Consider the following 26,312-nt stretch of genomic DNA (forward strand, 5'->3'; position numbering starts at 1 on the left):
GTGTATGTTATGTTTGAGCCTCATCCTCTTCCTCCTCCTCTTTTCCCCCTGGATCCGAGAGGAGGTCTGACACCGAGGTTCCTAAAGACATCGAAAAGGGATGCCACCTTCCTGCTCAACAGAGGGCCTGAAAGAGAGACAAAGAACTAAAGTACAGGAGGAAATTAGTGCTATTTCTATTTCTTCAATGACGATGGCTTCTCAGGGTCTCTGGTTTTTGTTTGCACATTTCTATTTCTCGGCACTCACCCTCCATGTCAGCCAGTGGGGGGGGGGGGGGGGGGGGGGGGGGTAAAGCATATATCTCATTCTGGAGTCTAGTGTGACAGAACTCATTGGGGTCATATGTTTTAGTTACTTCTAGATCAGGGGTTCTCAACCTGCACCTAGGTTTTCAGGGTATCCACAATCAATATACATAAGATAAAGTTGCATGCACTGTCTTCACTGTACACAAATGTCTCATATGCATATTCATCATAGGTGTCCTAAAAACATGACTGGTTAGATATACGTCTTGAGAGCTAGCTTGAGAACCCCTCCTCTAGATAATATTGTTAGAAAAAAAAAAGTTATTACTAACTTTTAGGGGCCTATTTACTAAGATGTGTTAGGTATTTAATGTGGGTTTTCATGTAAGCCGCATTGAGCCTGCCATGAGTGGGAAAGCGTGGGGTACAAATGTAACAAAAAAAAATATATATATATATATGTTAACAGTGCAGTGCTGAAATAACTAGTCATGTAATTCAATGGTTCTCAACCCAGTCCTTGGGACACACCTAGCTAGTCAGGTTTTCAGGATACCACAGTGAATATGAATAAAGAGATTTGAATACAATGGAGGTTGTGCATGAAAATTTATCTCATGCATATTCATTGTGGGTATCCTGAAAACCTGACTGGTTGGGTGTGTCCCAAGTAATGGGTTGAGAACCGCTGGTATAATGTTAAGCATATGTTCTAATGACCACATTAAACACCTGGTGCTGGTCAATATAGGTGGTTAGTAAGAGTATTGTTTTACTGTTGGGTTACTTGAACTGATATTTATTATTTTGTTCAGTTCCCCTTCTAATGTGGGCTAGAAACTATTTTTCAGCAAGATTTTCCTTCTATTTTTGATTTCTTATTTGTTAATGAGTCTGTAACTTCTATTTTTTCATGCACTTGTGTATCACAAGGGTATCAAAATCTGAATAAAATACTTTACATACCTAGGTCCAAATTCTATAAATAGCACCAAATTTCTGGCACCGATAAAACTTGGCACTCAACGCTATTCTATAAAGCACACTTCGTGATGAACACTCTCCATAGAATAGCGTTGAGTGTCGAATTCAGATCTCAACTTTGGGCATGAGGACTTATGCCAGCTGAAACCTGGTGTAAATCCTGGCGTGCATCTATTGTGAATGCCCCGACCATGCCCCTCCCATGGCCATGCTTTGAGTTGTGAGCGATCCAATTTAAGCACCCACCATTTCAGAATAGAATATTGCCAGATCAGCACACATCATAATTAGTGCCAATTAAGTGCTTGTTAATTCCAATAATTTATGAACATTTATACCCCACTTTTTTCCACATTAAGCAGACTCAAAGTGGCTTACAAAGTACAGGAATCAAATACAATTACATGAGGTAGGGTAAAAGGATCAGGGAAGGAAGGGAAAGGGAAAGGGGAAAGGTTAGAGAGTCTAAAATGGACTGTGGAAGACCAGATGATGAGACGGATCAATGTGGCTTGAGCATCAGTCAGCAAGATAATCCATAATTGGGAACTGTAGTAATACCCAGGAAGGAACAAACGGTAGGAATCTTGCTATGATGAGATGCTGCATTTATATTTCCCGCAAACGCCTGAGGTAGATTCCTGAAGCTGAGTTGGTGGGATGGTGAGAGCAGCTTTCAGCGGGGTTGAAATAATTCCCATCCAGGCAAGTTGATAAAATCTTGCTGCGAGAAGAATCATCATTTTTGGCAGGAAGAGAAGTGAAGTGCTCGAGCAGACCACGACGGCCCTTTTCCATGGAAAAGGTGGCAAGATCTGTATCACCCAACCGTCATTGGAGCCCATTCACTAATTTGGGGGTGACCTTTACAGATGGGGGCTAGTGCTTGATTTTATAACAGGAAGATTAAGCGAGTAACATAAAAAGTGCTTATTTTAAATGTATTTTATAAAGGCAAAGAGGCACCTATCTGACTTTATCAAACAGGCTTGCAGATCTAATCACAACATCACAAAAATGCAAACAAAAATTTAGACCTGTTCTGAAAAAGGTGTAAATTTGTGAACATACTTTATTTTATAAAATACCCAAGTATATCGCAACTCTGCCTTGCTCATACTGTGTGCCTCCCACAACCCAGGAACATTTCAAATGACCTGCACACTTTCCATGCAAGTACTTTCTACATGCATATGAAGTCATGCGGTTTTATAAAAAACATTTTCTGCATGCAAAGCAGGCCTTACCCATGGAAAAGATGTATTAAATTACAGCTAAAAGGTTCCTAAAAGCCGTAAGCCCTGACATAATACAGAGAGAGCACCTAGATCAGTGGTTCTCAAACTTGTCCTGGGGAACCATCAGCCAGAACGGTTCCCTCTAAGCTGAGCAAGAGCCCTCCAACTGCATTGCTGCCAGTAGGAGGTGGTGCTTCAATTTTGTGTTTTAAATCATTAAGGACAGGCAGGTTCCTTGGAGTCCTGAAAAGTTTGCCTGTCCCTCACTATTGAAAATGTGATAGTGAAACCCCCCTCACCCCCCCACTGACAGGACTGTAGGTGAAGGACTCCCACTCAGCTTAGAGGGAACAAGTTGATTGTATGGTAGGGTTTGTAAGTAGAATAGTATATACATTGCAGAATATAGGATGTATTTAATTTGGTGGTGTCTTAAACTATTTTATTACAGTCTGGACTCCTGACAACACCGCATTAGGTGCCTGCCCTGGAATTAGTAGCATGGCATGTTGCCACTATTTGGGTTTCTGCCAGTGTTGGCCACTGCTGGAAACAGGATACTGGGCTTGATGAACCATTAGTCTGACCCAGTATGGCTATTCTTATGTTCTTATATAAACATGGATCCATGTAGAGTCCGAGATGGATGATTCAGTTTATATCAGCCGGATTTTCTCGACAGCAGTGAGACTGGCAAGTTTTTTGGGAGACTTTATACACCTGGATAATTTTTAAAGAAAGATTGGATCTTGTGGAGAAATCAGAAAGAGGAGTGTTCCGTGAGTACTGGATTGTTTGATTTACACATACCGGGACCTTTCATCACATGATATAACGGTTTCATTGCAGCAGTATTTTTGCTCAGGATTTATATATATTGCTATGTAGTTGGATGGACTGTTAGCATCGAAATTTGTGTCCAGCGCCCTAATTCAATACAAGTATTGGCTTTTTAGTCTAGAAAGTTGTTAAATTTATATGAAATTGATGCCTTTTCATTTGTTGTACCAGGAAATTGGGATTGATGCATTTTTCAAAGACAAATATAAACTATAAATTAATAAAGTAGAGAAATTCAATAAAGTTTGTTTTAAGAAATATAATGGTTTTGTAAGTAACAGAGATGCATATCATTAGGGACATCTTGAAAACCCAACTGGCTGGTTGTCCCCGAGGACAGGTTTAAGAACCACAGACCTAGACCACAGTGGAAAACTCAATCAGGTCTCAGTGTATTCTAAGTCAGTGATTTTCAGGTTCTGGTCTTTCAGAAACCCTCCTCCTAAATCAGGACACACAAACTATACCAATTCATTATGGTACCCTGGAAAACAAGCCAATTGCACAAATATTGATGGCTGGGTTTGAAAGCACTGAACAAGCCAACAGAAAACAGAAGAAATATGGCAGAAAGATACAAAAATTCTCTCAAACATATTGTGTGTGACCAGCCCCATTATAAATAAATTCCAAACACATCTTGATATGTTGCCTAAGCATATTGTAATGTATGAACTCCAAAAGGAGGATCTCTTTGGAACAATGCAAGTGCTGAGATAATCCCAAATTCTCAGATTCTCTGCTCATCTACAACATAGTCTGACACAGGTTCATTTTAGACATGATGGGCCTTATTCTATAAAGGTTATGTTCCTAAAATTTATGCTCCTAAAGTTATGCTCTAAAACAGATTAAGCTCGTAATTTAGGAGCATAAATTTTAGGAGCATAACCTTTATAGAATAAGGCTCGATATCGGAAAAAGTAATATATCTTGTATACTCAAAACAGGAAAATATAATTCAAGCAAAACAAAAGTATAACAAAACAAACAAAAAGCCAAATAAAAATAGTCAAAAAAACTGGAAAAGAACAAAAAAAAATAACCCATCTGGAGACATTTCCCCATGATGTGATTACTGAAAAATCAATATGGGGGTCATTTTTAAAGCACTTAGGCTTACAAAGTTCCATAGCTTACTAAGGAAATTTGTAATTTGTAAGTTTAAGTGCTTTGAAAATATGCCTTCATGTGACTTTGAATGAAATGACACTGTATTCTGCAAGAGCATATTAGTAGTCACTTATGGATAGTTTCAGTGATCCGTCAGCTTCTTTACATTTAAAAACTGAACACAGTCTATTAGAACAGCTTAAATTTCCAAAGTATAAGCCCTCCATGGTGAGGGAGCACAGGTGCAGCGGCAGCCTCAAGCTGAACCAGGAGCGAAACTAAGCTGCACTGCCCGGCTGTCATACAGTATGGGCTGCTACTGCTTCTACAAAGGATACACATGACAGGAAGTTCAGAAAGCACACAATGGAGGGAAAAACCTGTCTGCAAACTTCATCAGTTCTGACCACATTAATAGCCCTTCTGCATCGGCAGTTTTAAATATATTTGCATGGTTTCCTTTAGCCAAACACCCAATTTTTGTAGCCCTACAGCAGTGTTTCCCAAACCTGTCCTGGGGGAACCCCAGCCAGTCAGGTTTTCAGGATACCCACAATGAATATGCATGAGATCAATTTGCATACACTGCCTCCTTGGTATTCATAGATGCGTTACTGTGTACTCATGCTAGTATCTATAACAGATTTTATATGCAAACTTGCCATTATAGAATACTATCTGAGCGCCCAAATTTCAAGCACCTAAGTTTTAGCGCCCTTTATTGAATTGACCCCTAAATGCAAGAAGCAGACTGGGGTAAGTACCATACACTAGCTATAATATGCAATCCACACCCATTCTCTGCCTATAACTCACCCAGTTCCCGCCCCCCCCCCTAACAAAGTACGCAGTCAACGCGCGAATCAGCGCTTGTGTCATGCCAGTTCAATAACAGCTACATGCCATTACCACAGACACTGAAAGTTAAAACATGCATTCAAAAACAAAGAGACAAAAAGCTAAATATGCCTATATCCAGCACACCAGAAAGACAAATACCTCCGGGACCTCCATTGATTTTGTTTGGTTGCTGCTTAGGAGACTGAGATTGAGGATTGTAACTGCACTGCTGGTAGCTACTGAAAGGCAAATACTGGGAAGTCGGGCTTCTTCTGCAATCCCTAATGCTGCCAAACGTCTGGGAATGTGGAATTCCTCTTTGGAGGGGTGTGCAGCGAGTGAGTCGAGGCTGAGGCGGTGGAAGGTGATCAAACTCTTCATCCTCATCTTCCAGGCTGTAGCGGTCATACTCCTGATCGCTGTATGTCCCTTTCTTTCCAGAATGTAAAGACATACTAGAGCTACCCCTCGATATCGAAGAAGTAGATGCATAATCCTGCCTCAGACCTGTATGATTAGAGAAAAGTACACCGTTAAGTGGCATTTTGAGCTAAATCACCATTATTTTTAATTGTCAAAACTGAATGGCTATTTGGCCTTCTTTCCACACATCAATAATGAGCCAGAAACTGTTCAGTTATAAGTGAGCTGCACTTCATATCTGCAGAAATCCTACAATTCTTTGAGAAGCCTAATTTACAGTTTTCAAGAGAAAAGCACCAACGTAAATTTGAGCCTGTCACATAAAAGCCAACACCTCTTATCTCTAATTTCAATTCAAAGTTGTCTATCTGAAAGGCGAAGAAAGCCTCTTTGTCAACAAAGATTTTAGTGTTACAAGAAACTGAAACCTAGCATCAATAATTCTTAGTATAATAAATAAATTTGTAGAAAAAACAAGTAAAGTACAGATCAACCCGTGCAAGCATTTAGGATCTACTTTAAAAACACTATGCATCTGAAGTATGGGATTGATGGACAACCAAAAATCGCCTAAAGTATACGCTTGGGCCAGATGGCATGCAGAACGTAAGAAATTTAACTCTCAATTCAATTTCTTACCACAGACTATCCCCGTGTTGGAAGCAGGATACTAGACTAGATGGATTATTGGCCTGACCCAGTATGGCTTATAAAATTGGTTCAGCCAGGCCACTCCTCCCATCACAAGAATGAAAGCCCTCCCTACTTCTCAGTTTCTTAACCCATCTACTGGGTCTTCATAGAGTAGAAATGATCCCAGTCACTCCTGTTCTGTTAGTACTGTTTTGCAAAATAGTTATGGATGACTGAAAACCAACATCATTTTACTGTATGGTAAAACGGCTCTGACCTCAGGTCACCAGCAACTCTCTCAGAAAAGGCACCCATGAAGCAGGATCGACTGGGTACTGTTCCTGCCCCGTGGAATAAGAAACTCTCAATTCCGTGTCTCAGACCACACAAGGAACAGATTGCAGTGAATTGGAATACACTTCAAACCTTAGGTCTACAAATAAGGGGCCCGTTTTAATAAACGGCGCTAGCGATTCCCGGTGCAGCAAATACAACAAAGCCCATTCAATTGGGCTTTGTTGAATTTGCCACGTGGGAATTGCTAGCGTGGTTTAGTAAAAGGGGCCCGAAGTTTGTAGACCTAGAATGAATTGCACTTGAAGGGGCCCAAAGTCTGTTGACCAAGAATGAATTGCAGTCGATGCCATGTCAGATTCAGATATCTTCATTTACTGACCTATGTAATGTCTTAACGTGCATTAATATGCATTAACATTGGAAACTTCTAGAAGGAAGCCAAAAAATATTTGTTTCAGGAGGCTTTTTCTCTGTGAGGGATGGGTTGGATAGGGATGTACATTCAGTAATACGTTTTTTGTATTAATTATGCACACTGAGACTTTCTATTTATTTAAAAACTTGTATTCCACCCAGTCCCAAGGTCCTTGGAAGATCATAAAAGTGAATACATAATACATAGACTAACACTTGAGAGAATGGGCAGGCAAGACAAATACTTTAGTAATAATTATGGCACATTTCCCCTTCCTCCATTGGCAGATTCAGCCATGCACGTATGTGACACTCAAAGGAGGGAAAGGGGATAGGACTTGACATACTACCTTTCTGTGGTTACAATCAACACGGTTTACATATTACATACAGGTAACTTATTTTGTACCTGGGGCAATGGAGGGTTAAGTGACTTGCCCAGAGTCACAAGAGCTGCAGAGGGAATTGAACCCAGTTCCCTGGTTCACAGGCCACTGCACTAACCATTAGGCTACTCGGTTTTAGCAAAGTGGCAACAGATGTGTGTTTTAGGGGAAACTACATTAGGGTGATTCTTTAAAAGGGTACATGGTAGGTACCTACTTTCCTTAGCAGCAGCACAAAAGACTATATACGTATATAGCATTTACGCATGAGCACTTATGCCAGCCACAAATACACGCATAACTTACACGTGTAATTGGGAGTACTGCCCTTGTGTATGCCCCCCTTGCAAACATGCGCATATTTACAGAACCATGCTTAGAAGGAATATTGGCATGTATGAGCGTACATGCTAGTGTTCTATATGCTAGTACTCTAAACATTTACGCACACAGCACATGCATAAATATGCATCTGTGTGCTTGTGTCTTTCAGGGAAAATATATCTGAGAGTGTATGTCTTTTGGGGTTGGAGTATGTATTGTCTGGGGGAGGGGGTATATATGTAGAGGTATATGATAGAGGTATATAAAATAATGAGTGGAGTGGAACAGGTGGATGTGAAGCGTCTGTTCAAGCTTTCCAAAAATACTAGGACTAGGGGGCATGCGATGAAACTACAGTGTAGTATATTTAAAACAAATCGGAGAAAATGTTTCTTCACCCAATGCATAATTAAACTCTGGAATTCGTTGCCGGAGAACGTGGTGAAGGCGGTTAGCTTAGCAGAGTTTAAAAAGGGGTTAGACGGTTTCCTAAAGGACAAGTCCATAAACCGTTACTAAATGGACCTGGGAAAAATCCACAATTCCAGGAATAACATGTATAGAATGTTTGTACGTTTGGGAAGCTCGCCAGGTGCCCTTGGCCTGGATTGGCCGCTGTTGTGGACAGGATGCTGGGCTCGATGGACCCTTGGTCTTTTCCCAGTGTGACATTACTTATATACTTATACTGTGTATGTGTGTGCAAGCAGTTTGAGGGTACCCCTACCTCTTTCCATTGTCCACCTCCTTTTCACGCCCCTTCCTCCCACCCTTCAATCCATGCTTTTTTCATATGCTTTCTTACTCCCACTCTATCATCTACCTTCCCCCGTACCATCCCTTTTCCATCTTTTCTGTCTCCTTTCATCTCACAGGCCCTTATCTTTTGCCAGCCACTAGCACTTCTCTAACCCATGTGTTGCCATACAAGTCACCCAGCCCCAGTGTTCTCCATTTTTGCTTATCCTGACAGCTTGAGAACCACTGGAGGGCAATGGCTGCTAATCCACCATGCTACGCTACCTTCAGTTTTAGAAGTGCATGCACAAGAAAAAACAGACAGACAGACAGTAGAGGTAGGTCTTGCTAAACAGATCTGATCCACACCTTCAAGGGTGTCTACCCTGTTGCAAATTTTGATTACTTTACACAAAAAGAGGCAAAACTCTACTGATAGGTCTTCTGCAATATCACAAGAGCCTAGAAAAGAGCTGAACCTAGGACCAGTACTTGTGGCATACCCCTACTAAATGTGCTTCCCTCAGAGTGAACTCAGTTTACAACTACCTTTGTCACCTCTCTTTCAATAAATTTCTAACTCACTCACTTCAAAGGCCTACATCCCCAGAAAGACGTGTAATACGATCTCTGTGTTTCACAGACATGGCATAAGTGATTGCACCTAGGCGCGTTACTGTTGAGCATAACACCCAACAGCATCCTTCTCCAGCCAAATCCCTAATTTATGTTTCTCAAGCCCTTGAAGTATTCCAGGTAGAAAAGAGTCCAGTCACCATTTAACAAACAACAGTAATTGCCCTTAATTAAAGTAGGATTGTTGCATAACAGATAATAAGTTTAGAGCAATTACTGCTGTCACACAGTAGCTTACTTTAGCTAGCCTTGTTCATACTTGGGTATCAGCTGAACATGCAATCAGAGTAATTGCAAACAGATTTGCACATCGTAAAAAGAGAAGTACACTTAGCCATAGACCTGGTGTAACCAAGGCCACATAAATGCAGGTGAAAAGGTATATAACTTACAATACTCTTCTATAAGTTATACGTGTAGGAGAGAGAGCCCCCACCCACGATCCACCTATGCATAGACCTCCTATGAACTGGTTTTAAATATGGACAAGTCTGTAATTATGTGCGTTTCCCATTAAGCTAAACTCTAAAATTCAAGCCATTTTTCCAGGGTAAAGAATTTAACATTGTTCATGATTTGGTGACACTGCAAGTCCATTGTGATGGCCAAATGAAACTTGATCTTCAGGTTAATAGAGTGGTCAAATCTTGTTACTACCAACTAAGAATGATACGACAGCTAAGATCAGTATTGACTAGATCTAACCTTGTAAAAGTGGTTGACTCAAACTAATTTTAAAAAGATTGCAGCTAGTGCAAAATACAGTGGCCAGTTTGCTTACAGGACAAACAAATTCAATCATATTATACCTGTTCTGCTTGAATTACACTGGATACAAATTTTATTCAGCTGAAAGTTCCTATTTATCTCTCTGCTGCAAATAGCAAATATGTTCCATCCAAGCAACTACGTTCTTCACAATTAGCCTTACTACAACTTCCTTCATGATCTAAGGTTAAATTAGCAACAATTATGAGATGGGCCTTTTGTCATTTTGGCCTTTTACTGTGGAATTAACTGCCTGAAGATAATTACTTACAGTTTTGTAAGGCTGTAAAAACCCTAGCTTTATGTCAGTAGTTTTGAACAATTACATGGTTAAGCCTGGGTTTCTTTTGTATTGTACTAACTGATTGAGTATTATTTAAGTTATTTTCTAGTATGTGTATTTTATTGTAATTGTAGCATTGTAAACTGCCTGAGTATCATTTAGTACTGCAATTGTAGTATTGGTGCCTTTCGGTCTAAGAGCCCCTTTTACACAGGTACGCTAGCATTTTAGCATACACTAAAAATAAGCATGCGCTAAACGTTAGAGATACCCATATATTCCTATGAAAGTATTCACTACTACTACTACTAAAATTTCTAGAGCGCTACTATTCACTAGGCATGCATAACTGTTTGATGGTGAAGGGAGTACTTAGATAATCTCTCTCATTATACTCAGCTTCAACTTCACATAAAATACATCCTTATTCAAAACATCATGGTCTAGTTAAACAAAGATACTTCAATAGGATCGTCAGGCCAGCGTGTCTGCCTCTATAATGGCTAATATGAGCCAAGCATGTTTCAAAGGCAGTACCGCAATCCTCATAGAATTGCCCTTAAAATGTTGCAAGACATAAAACTACCAACACACTGAACAGTTAGGACAATAGCAGCATACTCTCTTCCTGTAGACGAGCCATGATCTGAACATCTGTGAGGTCCTGCAGCTTATAACCCATGGAGATAGAGTCATCATCAAGCTCTGACGTGCTGAGTTCACTGTCTATTGACGATTGTGGGCTCAAGGGAGATGTTCTGGAAATATATCCTATGAATGGGAAAACAAAAACACACAAAAAACCCAACTTTTCACTTAGAACATGGACATGCAATGTCATTTTAACCAAAAAGTTGCTAATTTCTTAAAATTGCATGAGTTACTAGATATATACATAGAAAAATCAATTCAGAATGAACATAATCATTTCATTAGAACCTGAAGCATGGATTTTTGTGTCCCACCACACAAAGCATCAATTGAAAGCACAGTTCTCGCTCCATGATGTGGGCTGGATTGATTGATTTTAATTCCTAAGAATTTGTCTTTATTATATTTTCTCTGTTACTAAATATGCTTACTTACTGTAGTTTAAGTGTTCAATTAAAAAACACACACACACAAAATTGGAAATTTCCTCCTGCCTTAGCAGGAAAATTCACATTGGACCATGAGTGCCACTCTTATGCTCAGGCCAGCCTACTTCATAGGAGCCTCATTGCCTAGAGCTCTAGTCCTCTCTCCCTCTCTCCTTTGCACGGTGACTGGCATTTTAAAATTATTATTATTTCTTATATCTCGACTACAAGCCCAAAAGCTATCGAAGTGGTGTACATTCAGGTACAGTAATTATTTTTCTTGTCCCTGGAGAGCTCACAATAAGAGTTTGTATTTGAGGCAAAGGAGAGTTAAGTGACTTGCCCAGAGTCACAAGCAGCTGCAGTGGGCTTTGAATCCTGGCTTTCCTAGTATTAAACTTGCTACTCTAACCAGAAAGCTACAGGCTTAATAAGATTAGCTACACTGGGAAGAGCTACAAAAATACACTATTTTTTTTTGTGCCAGTGAAGTTGTAATGGGCTTGGAAAGTTGGTATGGTACATTCTTGCTATTAAAAATGCTTCTCATGTTTTTACTGAGATAGCATCATAACACAGGGAGCCTCTCAAGGCTTCGGTCTTGAAAAATCATCCAATAAGCCAAAACAAAACTGCGTCCTCATACTTTCAATGTTCATACTTTTAAGGGGTCCATTAATTTTACCTTACAAGAAACACACCACACAAAAAAGATACTGCCCAATTTAAATAAATATAAATAATCAAACATGTTTGCTCCACAAGAACTGGCTAGAAATCTAGGCACAGCAGTTTTCCAGAGTGCTATGGAGAAAAACATAATTCCTGTTCAGGCACTATTGTTATGCCCTTTTATTTATTTTTATTTTATTTACAAATTTATAAACCGCACTATCCAAAACTACTGCTGTACACTTCGATTCTATATATCACACCAAAATGAAATTCCCCTAAATTTCCACATGGTTTATAAAATACACCAAGCGCTGGTCTATGCAACTAAATGTAGTCACGGGAAGTTACACACCAAGCCTAAATTAGGCACAAACCGGGTGTTATTCTATAACAATGCACACAGATTCTAGAAACATCCAAGAAATGCCCATTCCATACCCGTGGCCATGCCCATTTTTCAACTATGTGACTTAAAATTTACATGCAGCACATTATGCCTTTGCAAGTAGTAGGGTCATCGCCTAGGCCCACTGGAAAACCTCCATGGTGAAGAGGTTACAGTTGGAGGGTGCTGAGACAGGATTTGGATGGTATCAGTATGTTTCTTAATGAGACTAGCATCTTCTTCTACCTTATGTCCAAACAGATTGTCACTTCAGCATGGAACGTTCACAACCTCTCCTGAACCACTGGTTCCAGGTCAGATACGCAGCCTGAGAGCCTGCGCATCCCTCACACCCATGGCAGAGAGTCTGGATGTTATGTCAAAAAAATCATATGTGCCCCTGGCAGATACTTCCTGTACTCCAGCTGCTTACTGGCCAACTGGTGAAGCTTTGCAGCTTGCTCCCGTGGGAGAGAATCCGCAACATTGAGTGTACTGTAGCACAAAGACTAAGTAAAGACTTGTGTACATCTTTTAGGACTGGATGCGGCAATGAGCATCAAGTCCTGAAAATCTTTCTTCCTGAACGAGTCTAGTGTCTGAGCCTCTACACCAGGGAGCATCGAGGCAAGAGACCTGGAGCTCCTAGCTCATTTGAGTGGTGAGTCAGTTAGGCCCTCTGGAATCCAGGAGCCTTCTGGATACAATACTGCATATCCACCTTCTTAGGTGCAACCTGCACTGAGAGGGGAGATTCCCAGTTCTTTGTCAGTGCATCCTAAATGATAGGGTGCAATGGTACTTCTACCCTTTCCTTAGGGAGGAAACTCATAGTTCAGGACAATTAACATCTCCACCCTGGACTGTTCCGCTATCTCTAACTTAAATGGGATGGCAGAAGCCATGAGAGAGAGAGAAAAAAAAAAGTGAGAGAGAGAGCAACCTGCCATGTCCTCTTGTCTTCAACTGCATTTTTAAAGACATAGAACAAAAGTTAGGCTCATGGTGAGGCCCAAGGTACCCAATGCACCAAGACTGAAAGTCCATCACAGAAATCACCCAATTACATTGGGCGCACCTTTTGAAGTCACCGGGAGTCTTCTAGGACATTGAGAAAAGAACTACAGCCAAATTAAACTCCTCAATTGTGAGCTGAAAAAGGGACAGTGTTCTAAACAAGCCTTGTAACTCGCAAAAAAAAAAAAAAAAGGAAACTTGAAGTGGCAAAAAACCACTAAAATTAAAAGGAAATAAAATACAGTAAAGAAAAATTAAAAATTAAAAATGATTACCGCTGCTCCTTGTGATCTTGGGCAAGTCACTTAACCCTCTATTGCCTCAGGTACAAACTTAGATTGTGAGCCCTCCTGGGACAGAGAAATATCCAGTGTGTCTGAATGTAACTCACCTTGAGCTACAACTGAAAAAGGTGTGAGCAAAATCCAAAAATTAAAATAAAGAGAAACAAACATCCATACAGGAAGGCACTGCAATAGAAAGAGAATGCACGTACTGTGAAAAGAACATGTCCTCCCTGCTCCATGAAAAAATGAAGACTGAGGGACCCCGCACTCATGTGTTGGGCAAGAAGACACCAGCGCGTGTGTGGTGGGACGCTGCTAGAAAATACTAAGCATTATCGCTAATCAGCATCCATACCGGGCTCCGCGGATGACATCACCCAACTGTGAGAATACAATGACCCGTTTGTCCTCAGAAAAGCAGCATTACCACGATAAGTCAGCAACCTAGAGTATTATAATACCACCAGGGTGGCGACTACCATGGTAAGTTGAGATACAGTAAAAGCACATCTTTTATTGCACCTCAGTATCTTCCCTCCTTATACTGGAAATATTATCCACTTAAAGTGCATATTCAGTCATACTACCTAAATAAATAGGGTCACTGAATGTTAGGCATAAATTAGGCAGATTAATAACTAATCATTATATGGCACTCATGGGTTTTAATACTGTCCCCATAGTATATTAGAAATATATAAATATCTAGTTTTTATCAGGTCCTGTAAAGAAGCAGGACACATCTGAGTAACTTAACGTGAAGGATAATAGCAAAACTGGGATAAAACTAATTTAAAAAAATGTAGCAGACTCAACATGTCTCACTTATAGAATAGCAAAATATAACTTGACTGTTTCCTCCTGCCCCCACATCGCGCATCATTAGGCTTTAAGGATGTAAACACAAGGAAGAACAATTCAAAAGATGCCATGGAAACAGTTTCTGAATGTGGTGTTCACAACAACAAAAAATGCATTTTCATCAAAAAGCGCCATGCTCATTTCAGGAAAAAAGAAAAAAAAAAGTAGATTACCAGTTCATGAAGAATGTAGCAAATTGTTCTACAAATTAAAGAGGATTTGGATTTTTTAAATGGATGCCATACAGTAAGGCCCTGAACACTGCAGCTCAGTAATCCAACTAACACATCCTGACTAAAAGCAGATGAGATTTCACCTCCTAGGCCACTTAATGGATCTACTCTTTTAGCTCCATAGGAAAGACGCTGGTCAGGATTTTAACCTGTAGTTTGGCTCCTGACCAAGCATATATCTGCTAGGGGTGGTCTGTCATTGCCAAACGAATTGAGCAGAAAAAAAAATACATTTTGGATTAAATTCTGTGTAAGTGGCCAAAAAATTAGTGGCGATAAAAATTAGTGTCAAGCGCCATTCTATTCTATAAGCGGCGCTCAATAGAATAGCACTTAGCACCGGGATCTTGTGTAAATAGTCATATGAATTAGGCCAGGATCCCCCTTATTCTGTAATACTGTGTGGAAATTCCAGGAATGCCACTGATCCGCCCATACCCATCCCATGGCCATGCCCCCTTTTCAGATCCATTTGTACAATGTACATGCCTAAAGGTGCGTACGTAAATTTAAATTAAGGTCAATTATTGCCAATAATTGATCACTGTCACCCATTTAAGCAATTAAATGGCACATGCAAATTGGGAGCGTGCAAGTTTTAGCACCATATAAAGAATTAGGGCGTTTTTGTTCTCTGATAATAGTGTACACTATATATAAAAGGGCACACTATTTGGAAAGAGCACACCCTTTCTGTGTTTAGGGCCAAAATTCAGCGCTCAACGCTAACCTATAAAGGGTGCTTCAAAATGATCACTCTTTATAGAGTACCTTTAAGTGCTGATTCTGGCGCTCAACTTTGGGTACGAGGACTTATGCCAGCTGAAAATTGGTGTAAATCCTGGTGTGCATGTGTACATTTTTCATGAACTCCCCTGACACGCCCATGCCCCTTCTATGGCCACACCTCCCTTTCAATTGTGTGCAATCCAATTTAGGTGTCCATTGTTACAGAATAGTGTACAGCCAGATTGGCACCCAAGTCATAATTAATGCCAATTAAGTGCTTGTAAACTTCACTAATTATTTTGGGTGCCAATCTGGGTTCCACACTCAAATTTCTGAAAAAGGTTGCACTATTTACAAACTACACATGTGGAGGAGTAGTTTAATGGTTAATTGAGTGGACTGAAAATCTGGGGAACTGGGTTTGATTTCCACTGTGGCTCCTTGTGACCCTGAGCAAGTTACTTAACCCTCCATTGCTCAAGGTACAAAAGCTTAGATTGTGAGTCCATTAAGGACAGAGAAAGTACCTGGATATAATATGAAAAATAGCTTTGGCTGTACCACAGAAAGGCAATATATCAAATTCATTACCTTACCCATGTACAAAGCTCTTTATAAACAGTGCGTACTGGGCAAGATTATATATATGGCGGCTGTAAAGTACACCTAAATTTTATTGAATATACCTAAAGTTCCTCAAGATTTATAGAAGACGATCGGTGTCCATCCGCATGACTAAATTTAGTCACGGACAGTTATGTCAAGTAAACATTGGTATAAATGCCGACGGCTAAATTATGTACGGGTCGGGCATAATGCATAGATTTTAAGAATGCCCACGACATGCTCATGGCCATGTCCCATTTTCAACTATGCGACTTTGAATTTAGGCGCATCATATTACAAAATACGCTTAGATACTTCTGCATGTAAATTCCAACTGATGCCAAATAGTGTCAATAATTGCTTGTTAAGTGGCAATTATCAGCGCTGATTGGCTTGTTAACTAATTAAGTTGTGCACGCAGATACAGAATACGACTATATTTGCGCGCACAGCTTTAGTCGCACAATATAGTATCCGGGAAACTATGTGCCAAAAGGGTACATACTTTAAAAACAGTTTACATGACTAATGACACTGCACCCAAAAGCAAACATAGAGAAAACAAAACAAGATTAACAATGCTGCACATAAAGGAAACAAAATGAAAAATTTTGGGGCCGCCCATCCCTAATTTCTAAAGGAAATGGACACACAATGACGGATTTCAAGTCAAGTAAAATGTTATCAGGGCTCAAGACTTATTAGCAAAGAGCAGCAGGAAAACTACATGTAACAGGCAAAAACTACATTAAGGCTTAAAACTCTTCTTTTCATCTACAAACTAAGACATGTGGAAGGGCATTTTTGAAAGAACATCAAAGTCAGAATTGGGACGTCCTGCTCATAACGTCTAAAAAAAAAAGAAAAAGTCCATCTCACAGCCTTTTTGGAAAGACGCCCAGATTTCCTGTTTGAAAATACTCGAGAAGGATGTCATTACGCTGGAGATGACCATCCTGAACAGCCATTTTACAAACCAACACATTTAAATTATAAACGGGGGGAAACAGTCGTAGGGACATCTATCTCACAGTATTCGTATGAAAATGTATTTATTTAGAACATTTATATCCCACAGATTCCCACCATGGCGGGCTCTATGTGGCTAACAACATGTATGAAAAGAACATCATACAAATTCAAGGTTGGGGCAGAGATAAAGGAACATAGAGGGAGAGGAACAGTCAACAGGAGACACAAACGAGGGCCGGTAGGAAGTTAATTAACAGAAGAGTATGATTGACCACATAGATAAGTCTTAAGGGACTTCTTGAACAGATTGTGGTTGGTAGTCTCCTTTAAAGTAGATGGCAGAGCATTCCAGTAACGAGGACTTGCAGTTAGGGTAGTGGAGAGAGAGATAGGCTATTTAAGATGTTTTTACAGAACAGAGGGCTAGCCTAGTAGTTAGTGCAGTGGATTGTAAAGTAAGCAACACAGGATCAAATCCCACTGTTACCTTTTTTTGTAAATGTGATCTCCCCCCAAGAATAGAAAAATATCTACTGTACCTGAATGTATACCATTTCAATAGCCTTCAGGCTATTTTCCTTGAAAGGAATTTTATTTTTACATTAATAATGTAAAGTTGTTATTCTCTGGTAATTTTCAGATTTATCTTTTGTAATCTGCAGAGAATCATAAGGTAGACAGCGAACTATTTAATGTGTTATATTAGGTGGCTTATATATTTTTTCTGGAGGGAGTCCCAGAAAAATGTAGAGCTACAGTGGGATTTGTACCTGTGTCCCTTGGTTTACAGTCCACTGCACTAACCACTAGGCTACTCCTCTGGCCCGATTGCTAATTTGTTCAGAATGGCCATAATACCTGCAGCTGACATACAGCCTGATTTTCCTTTCAGGGAAGAGGGAGGGCGACAATAATCACAGGAGGATTAAGGAGGGGTCATGCCTTAATCTCTCCAGTGGTCAACTGCTCGATATCAGAGCACCTTTTGGAACTTGGACCTGACTGAAACAGGTCTAGATAAAAATCGCTGTAGGACATCCTATTTTTGGGTCCTATTTAGTCCTGCCCAAAACATGTCCCTTGCTATCTGGATAAATGAGACGTCCAAATTCTAACTTTTCCAAAATCAGGATATGGACTTTTTTTGCATATGGACTTTTTTTTTTTTTAGGCATTTTTAGGCATCCATCTGCTTTGAAAAAGAGCACCTAAGGGGCTGATATTCTATGAGGATCTCCTGCTTATTCTGGAGATAAATTAAGTATAGGATTCAATTCAAAACATTAACCCTAACGTTGAAAGCTTTACATAATGGCATTCCCAATTACTTGTTCATTCTCACCATACAATACATTCCACCATGGTATCTGTGTTCTTTAAGTAATCATAGGCCAGTACTTCCTAATCCTTCATGCGGACACTAAAAATTAACATGTAATAGCACATTCTTCTTTCTGGCACCCTATCTATGGAAAACTTATCCCTGTGTCTCTCCGTTCTGAACTCAACTGCTTAAAATCCACTTATTTAATACTGCATTTAGTATACAGGAGACGTGGAGGGGCATTTTCGAAAGAAACATCCAAGTTGCGATTTGGACGTCCTTCAAAACGGCGAAATCCAGGGGCGGGGAAAAACGTATTTTCGAAACAAGATGGACGTCCATCTTTCATTTTGAAAATACCATCACAGACGTCTAAATCCTTAAATTTGGACGTCTCTAGACACGGACATTTCTGACTTTTTGGCGATTTTCAAAACCAAGGACGTCTATGTCAAAAACGTCCAAATGCAAGCCATTTGGGTGTGGGAGGAGCCAGCATTAGTAGTGCACTGGTCCCCCTGACATGCCAGGACACCAACCGGGCACCCTAGGGGGCACTGCAGTGGACTTCATAAAATGCTCCCAGGAACATAGCTCCCTTACCTTGTGTGCTGAGCCCCCCAAAACCCACTACCCACAACTGTACACCACCTACCATAGCCCTTATGGGTGAAGGGGGGCACCTATATATGGCTACAGGGGGTTTGTGGTGGGTTTTGGAGAGCTCGCTGTTTCCTCCACAAATGTAACAGGGCCTGAGTCCGCCTGGCTGAAGTGCACTGCAGTACCCACTAAAACTGCTCCTGAGACCTGCATGCATTGTCAAGGATCGGAGTATGACATCTGAGGCTGGAATAGAGGCTGGCACGAAATATTTTTAAAGATGTTTTTTTGAGGGTGGGAGGGGGTTAGTGACCACTGGGGGAGAGGTCATCCCCAATTCTCTCCGGTGGTCGGGCACCTTTTTGTGCCTTATTTGTAATAAAAACACGTCCGGGTGAAAACATCCAAATGCTCGTCAGGGACATCCTTGTTTTTTTTTTGATTATGAGTCAAAGACGTCCAAGTGTTAGGCACGCCCAAGTCCCGCCTTCACTACACCTCCAACACGCCCCCTTGACCTTTGGACATCCTTGCGACACACTGCAGTTGGAGATGTCCAAAATTGGGTTTCGATTATACCGATTTGGACGTCCCTGGGAGCAGGACGTCCATCTTCCGATTTATATCGAAAGATGGACATCCTTCTCTTTCAAAAATGAGCCCGATAGTTGTTTGGGGTCAAACAGTTTTTTTCTCTGCATGGTATGACTGATAGAAGGCAACTGTGGCCATCGCTAATCATCTCTAATTTGACCGAGACCTTGATTGAATGCAACTTTGTCTTTCCAATGGAGTTCTTTTCTTTCCATGTTATTTGTTTTCCAACCGTATACCACCTTGACTTGGTCTCCAAATTAGATGTTATAGAAAATTGTCTATAACTTTCAGTTTTGACATTTTCAACCATCAGCTGAATACATTTTGCTAGGAAAATTATGGCCAAGACAACATTTTAATCTGTTTTCTTACATGAGGTTCCACCTTTAGGCTTAAAGTCAGTTACAGAACTAACAAACATGAAAACTGAAAGTCTACTACTACTACTACTTTCATTTCTCATATTAAAAAGGGCTAAAAATCTTCCATATTGAGTACCCCATTAGAGCGTAATAACTCAGTCATTCAGAGAAACCCAAACAGGCCATACAAATACGTAGATTTCATTAGACAATGGGCCCAACAGCAAGTGCTATGCACTGTCATATAGAAAGTCCCTATTTAGATCCCCACAGTTAAAGCCGCTGAAAACTGAAAGTAAGCGGTCGGGCGTTTTGAGGTCTTTTCCTTGCTTTTTAGAAATATTCTGTTAAAATCAAACATTATATTTCCATATAAATTTCATTGGATTCCTCTTTATATGTTCAGTGATCTTACATCTTGGAGTCCTGTATGGTAATCCTCTTACTATTGTCTACTTAAGAAGCTGCTGATGTCATCTTGGATGCTCAGTTTTACTGCCAGGGCTAAGTCTTGTGTGTCCCTGGTTAGCTGTTTATGTTTGCCCCTGATGCAGCCTATTTGGCGAAATGTGGTCACCTCGGGGTTTGTTTGAATAGACTCTTTTGAACTTCATAGTGTCTGCTTTGGTGTTGGTTTACATATAGCACCGAGCAGGAAGGAAGGGGAGGAATCTGCCAAGTAAAACATTATTGGGACAAAGAGAGGAGGGGGGTAGGGAGGACAGATATTTCTACAGTCAGCATACTCAAGCTAAATATGTCAGTTAACTATCTGGTCATGATCAACTGAATAGCAGCCTCTAGGTTTTATTGTATGTATCATGTCTATTTACTATGATATGCATTTATATATCTTTGTAAGCCATTTAGCATTTTAGCTTTGCAGCACTAAATTTTTAATAAATAGATAAATAATTCTAACATATTTCAGTTAAACATTTTACCTCATTCCTACAAAAGCAAAAACATTGAAGGAACATGCCATTATGTAGTCAATGTCTCTAAGAAATGTGCATTTTAATCTTGTTAGTCTTATGAGACATCTAAATGTTAACAAGTTCTTATATTATCCATTGACACTGCTCAGTTATGCCAAATAACTACAATTGTTAGATGGTGTAACAGTGGTTTAGATGGTAAGGTAAGCATTCATGGAAGCGTCAGTAGCATATCTGGCAATAGGTTATGGTTTACCTGTGGATTCTGGTGTTAGTATTGCTTTAGTGGAAGTTTTAAGGCTGGAAGAAATGAAGCCGTTGCAGTATGGAGCAAGTCTGGCAACAGGACTAAAAGGAAAAGCCATGGAGACAGGAGTAGAAAAGAGACTCTTCCAACGGCTCGCTGTTACAGGATAGAAGAGGGAAAAAGACAAGTTATACCACGGCAGCAAAGATAGTAACTATCTGAGCTAAATCAATAAAAGACAATTGGTGGTGGGGAGGGGCGTTATCAATGTGGGCTACTGTTAAATCGGATTATTTTACCACAGGGTCTCATTGCATAAAATGGGACCATGTGCTACAATAACCCTGCTTACCAGTAGCTCACCTAGATAACTTCCCCCCTAAAAGACAGTAACAGGATAATGCATTTTTTCCTGTGCAATACCCAGGTTATTGTACAAGAACAAGGAAAAGGAATTCAGCTTTATACATGGCCCAATATTGAGAGCACATTTGAAATTGTTTTGGAATTCTCTTGCTGGGATAGTTTTTCCTTTCAACATTTATTTTACAACTTGTGCATCATCTAGAATGACAAAATCATATTTCCATTACTTTCTAAATTCATGTAGCCCATTTATAAAGGTATCTAAGGGCCCTGTTTACTAAGCGGTGCTAAGGGTGTGCTAGCATTTTTAGCGCAAGCTAAACATTAGCACACGATAAACGCTATATACACCCATGTCTATCTCTAGCATTTAGCGCGTGCTAATTTTAGGCGCGCGCTAAAAATGGTAGTGCATCTTAGTAAACAGGGCCCTAAGTGTTAAAAAGTGCTAATGCAAATTTCTCTTTTTTTATTACTTTTTTTTTGTTGTTGTTGTTGTTTTTTGGTTAGTGAAAGAAATGTGTGCAATGCATTGAAAATCAGGCTTATAAACAGATATCAAGATTGCTTTAATACTGGGACAGTAAAGGTAAGAAAGTTATATTGCAACTCCAGCAGCCACTGTCAGTCCTGTTACTTTAATCTGTACCATTCGGTTGCTACATCAGAGAGGCCTGGAGAGAAGGCATTGAACAGCATACACACAACAGGCCAAACAAACAGGAGAGTAAAACACTGAAAACATTTAACACCTTCAATTTCCAAGCACATATTACGGTCTCCTCTGGAATAGGAGTGCCCCTACACAACACTCCACTCAATAAATGATAACCCCCTTAAATATTTTAAGTGCCTGTTAAATAAATAATGCCATTTGCATGTATAGGCCAGCAGAGATTTCAAAGGGGCATGGTTTGAGCAATTTGAAAATCTAGATGTAAAATGAGGAATGCACATAGTGGCCAAACATTTTGAATGTCAACAATTATACCTGCCCCGAGGTAGGCATGCACAAATGCCAGCTTGAAGGGACATGTACAAAAGCTAATGACACCATCCCCACCCCTCAACAGCATCGTTTAAGTTCCCTGCCCCCATCTCCATATCTTTATCACATCCTCATCTACCCAACCCCCTAGGGGTTCTCTTGTAGTCCAAACGGGGGCAGAAGTGATGCCCAGTCACTCCTACGCCATTTGGCTATGGGTTTAAATAATAGTGCCCTTGACCTCTAGTGGCATTCTTGCAGTACTACCACAGGATCAGGGGTGCCATATGGACCACAAGCAAATGAATTGCTTCTGCTCCCCCTAGATTACCAGGGAACCCCAAGTAAGGGCTAGGTAAGGTGTTTCAGGGTAATGGAGGACTTCAGTGTTGCCATCGTGGGGGAAGGGGATTTTGAATGGGGTGAGGGAGTATATGGATACTAGGAACAGCGATTTTTTTAAAAAGCTACTCCCAAGAACAATGGGGGGGGGGGGTGATTACTTTTTACCCATATGCAGATTTTACCCATATGCAGATTTTACCCATATGCAGATTTTTAACAAACACTGCGCTTGCTGGACATGCCAGCAAATCCACATGCACTCTTGAACGTCATAGTATTTTACAAAAAAAAAAAAAAAAAAAGACTCCACATGTGACAGAGCTTTCTGTAAAATAATAATAGGGGAATTGTGACTATCCTGACTTGGAAGTCTCAATTCCTGCTCTCTGCAAAATGAGCCTTTGCATAAAACTGTATTTTATATTTTTTTAAAAAACAGTGAAAACCTACTTTTTCCCCCCTTAGAACATGCAGAATATTTCCATTTGTAATTCAGTCTGAAAACCACTGCAACTAGTTAAATTCACTGTAGTTAAATCATAATTACATAAGTATTGCCATACTGGGACAGACCAAAGGTTCATCAAGCCCAGCATCCTGTTTCCAACAGTGGCCAATCTAGGTCACAAGTACCTGGCAAGATCCCCAAAAAGTACAATACATTTCATGCTGCTTATCCTAGAAATAAGCAGTGGATTTTCCCCAAGTCCATTTTAATAATGGTCTATGGATTTTTCCTTTAGGAAGCCATCCAAACCTTTTTTAAACCCCACTAAGCTATTCTCTGGCAACGAATTACAGAGCTTAATTACACGTTGAGTGAAGAAAATTTTTTTCAATTCGCTTTAAATTTACTACTTTGTAGCTTCATTTAGTGCCACCTAAGTCCTAGTATTTTTGGAAAGAGTAAACAAGCGATTCATGTCTACCTGTTCCACTCCACTCATTATTTTATAGACCTCTATGGTATCTCCCCTCTGCTGTCATTTCTCCAAGCTGAAGATCCCTAGCCGCTTTAGCCTTTCCTCATAGGGAAGTCGTCCCATACCCTTTATCATTTTCATCGCCCTTCTCTGTACCTTTTCTAATTCCGCTATATCTTTTTTGAGATGCGGCAACCAAAATTGAACACAATATTCCAGGTGCAGTTGCACCATGGAGCAATACAAAGGAATTACAACGTCCACATTTTTGTTTTCCATTCCTTTCCTAATAATACCTAACTTTCTATTTGCTTTCTTAGCCGCCGCTGCACACTGAACAGAGGGTTTCAAAGTATCATCAACGATGATGCCTAGATCCCTTTCCCGGTCGGTAACTCCTAATGTGGAACCTTGCATTACGTAACTATAATTCGTGTTCCTCTTTCCCACATGCATCACTTTGCACTTGCTCACATTAAACGTCATCTGCCATTTAATCCTCTCGCGATTTAACAACTTTGAATAACTTTGTCGTCAGCAAATTTAATGACCTCAATAGTTACTCCCATCTCTAGATCATTTAAAAATATGCTAAAAAGCAGCAGTCCCAGCACAGAACCCTGGGGAACCCCACTATCTACCCTTCTCCATTACGAATATTGACCATTTATCCCTACTCTCTGTTTTCTATCTTTTAACCAGTTTTAAATCCACAATTGGACACTACCTCCTATCCTATGACTCTCCAATTTCCTCTGGAGTCTTTCATGAGGTATTTGGAGTGGAGGAGTGGCCTAGTGGTTAGGGTGGTGGACTTTGGTCCTAGGAAACTGAGGAACTGAGTTCAATTCTGTAGGGGTATTTCCCTGTGTGTCTCACCTTGCTGGTCTTGGCCTGTATAATCCTACAATTCCCACTTCAGGCACAGGCAGCTCCTTGTGACTCTGGGCAAGTCACTTAACCCTCCATTGCCCCATGTAAGCCACATTGAGCCTGCCATGAGTGGGAAAGCGCAGGGTACAAATGTAACAAAAAAAATACCTTTTGAAAATCCAGATACACAATATAGACCAGCTCACCTTTATCCAGATGTTTGTTCACCCCTTCAAAAAATGCAATAACTTGGTGAGGCAAGATTTCCCTTCACTAAATCCATGTTGGCTTTGTCTCATTAATCCATGCTTTTGAATATGCTCTGTAACATTGTTCTCTACCATTTTGACCAAATTACCTGATGCCAACAATTACTCTACTCACAAAATTCTGCTTTAATTAAATGACTTTGTACATGCTTCTGATAATCTAAGATACTTCTATTATCATGCTGCAACATGCTGTAATTGAACAGTTTTCCTAAAATATGTTGCAATTTCAAAAATGACAACTACAATTTTGTTCACTTGTGACTCCATGAAATAGAAATCCAGTAAAAAGGTAAAAAAGGTAACACAGACCACTTCTGCATAATTTGTTTTTATTTACTGTTTATTCATCATTACAAAGCATACCATATATTCACAAGATACACTGAACATATTTTAACTGAATGCCCTGCTAGTACAGTGCAATACACTTAAGTGCAAGGGTTTGAGACCAAAGAAATACATGCAGTTAACTGGAGCGTGCACTTAACCGTTGTGACCCAAAAAAGAAGCTTGACATCTGATAAACATATGTACAGTACTGTTTATTATATGTACAGTATACAGTCTCCGTTAACTGATGTTAGGCTTACTTGAAGTAATCAGTCATAGTCCTCTGTACACTCTTGTGTCTGTGAGTTCCAAAGACTACATCTGCCAGATGGTAAAAACTGTCATAGCACTGACATCCAGTGGCCTCCAGATAGGCCTGCAAAGTGTTGATACTCTCCAGTGCTCTTGTAAAAGTGACAGGAGGTTGTTGAATTTTGTCAGCATGGGCCTCACTGCTCATTTCATCATCTGTTTCATCATCAGTCGTTGCCTGCGTGTAGGTGCATATCTCCACATCAGTGCTATCGTCAGTTGTTTGTAGATCATAATCAACAGCTACGTAGTGATGAAACTCCTCTTCAGTAACACCGGCTGGGATGTCAATAGCCTATTCATCTGGCACGTTTGCAACAGCTGCATCTGTTTCGTCCCTCTCCACATCCCTAACAAAGCTTGCCTGCTTGTAGCAGTTCACAATGGTTGCCTGTGTAACATGATTCCAGGCTTCTTTCTGCATATGTAGGGAATCCAACTGTGATAGATTATGAGCCAGTTCAACAGCACGTTTATCTTTGCCAGTCTGGTCATCCATAACGCTCATCAGACGACGTAGCACAAGAGCCCGATAATGTTGTTTGTAATTGGCTATTATGCCCTGATTCATAGGTTGGATCAGAGAGGTAGTGTTTGGTGGCAAGAAGACCACCTTGACGTTAGACAGCCTCACATCATCACTGTGTGCAGCACAATTATCACAAAGCAACAAATTCTGACGCTTTTGTGCCCACATTCTAGTGTCTAACTTCTTTAGCCACTGCTTCCAAATTTCCCCAGTCACCCATGAATTTGTGTTAGCCTCATATGACATAGGAAGTCGCTTAACTTTCTTGAAGCAATGGGGCTGTTTGCGCTT

General features: G+C 40.2%; 1 protein-coding gene across 4 annotated transcripts in view; it reads right to left on the bottom strand.

Moving 5' to 3' along the window:
- Positions 1-26,312, bottom strand: part of SLAIN1 (SLAIN motif family member 1) — a 144,431-nt gene that overhangs the window by 48,406 nt on the left and 69,713 nt on the right. For 3 of the 4 annotated variants that reach the window (XM_030200578.1, XM_030200576.1, XM_030200579.1), the window contains exons 3-5: positions 21,093-21,239; positions 10,790-10,939; positions 5,426-5,773 (exon numbers count right to left, since the gene is read on the bottom strand). In XM_030200578.1, the coding sequence (XP_030056438.1) occupies positions 5,426-5,773; positions 10,790-10,939; positions 21,093-21,239 (645 nt within the window). The remainder of the gene's footprint in view (positions 1-5,425; positions 5,774-10,789; positions 10,940-21,092; positions 21,240-26,312) is intronic. The other variant, XM_030200577.1, reaches the window with a different exon arrangement.

This window comes from Microcaecilia unicolor, chromosome 4, assembly GCF_901765095.1.
Source record: "Microcaecilia unicolor chromosome 4, aMicUni1.1, whole genome shotgun sequence".
Classification (NCBI taxonomy): domain Eukaryota; kingdom Metazoa; phylum Chordata; class Amphibia; order Gymnophiona; family Siphonopidae; genus Microcaecilia; species Microcaecilia unicolor.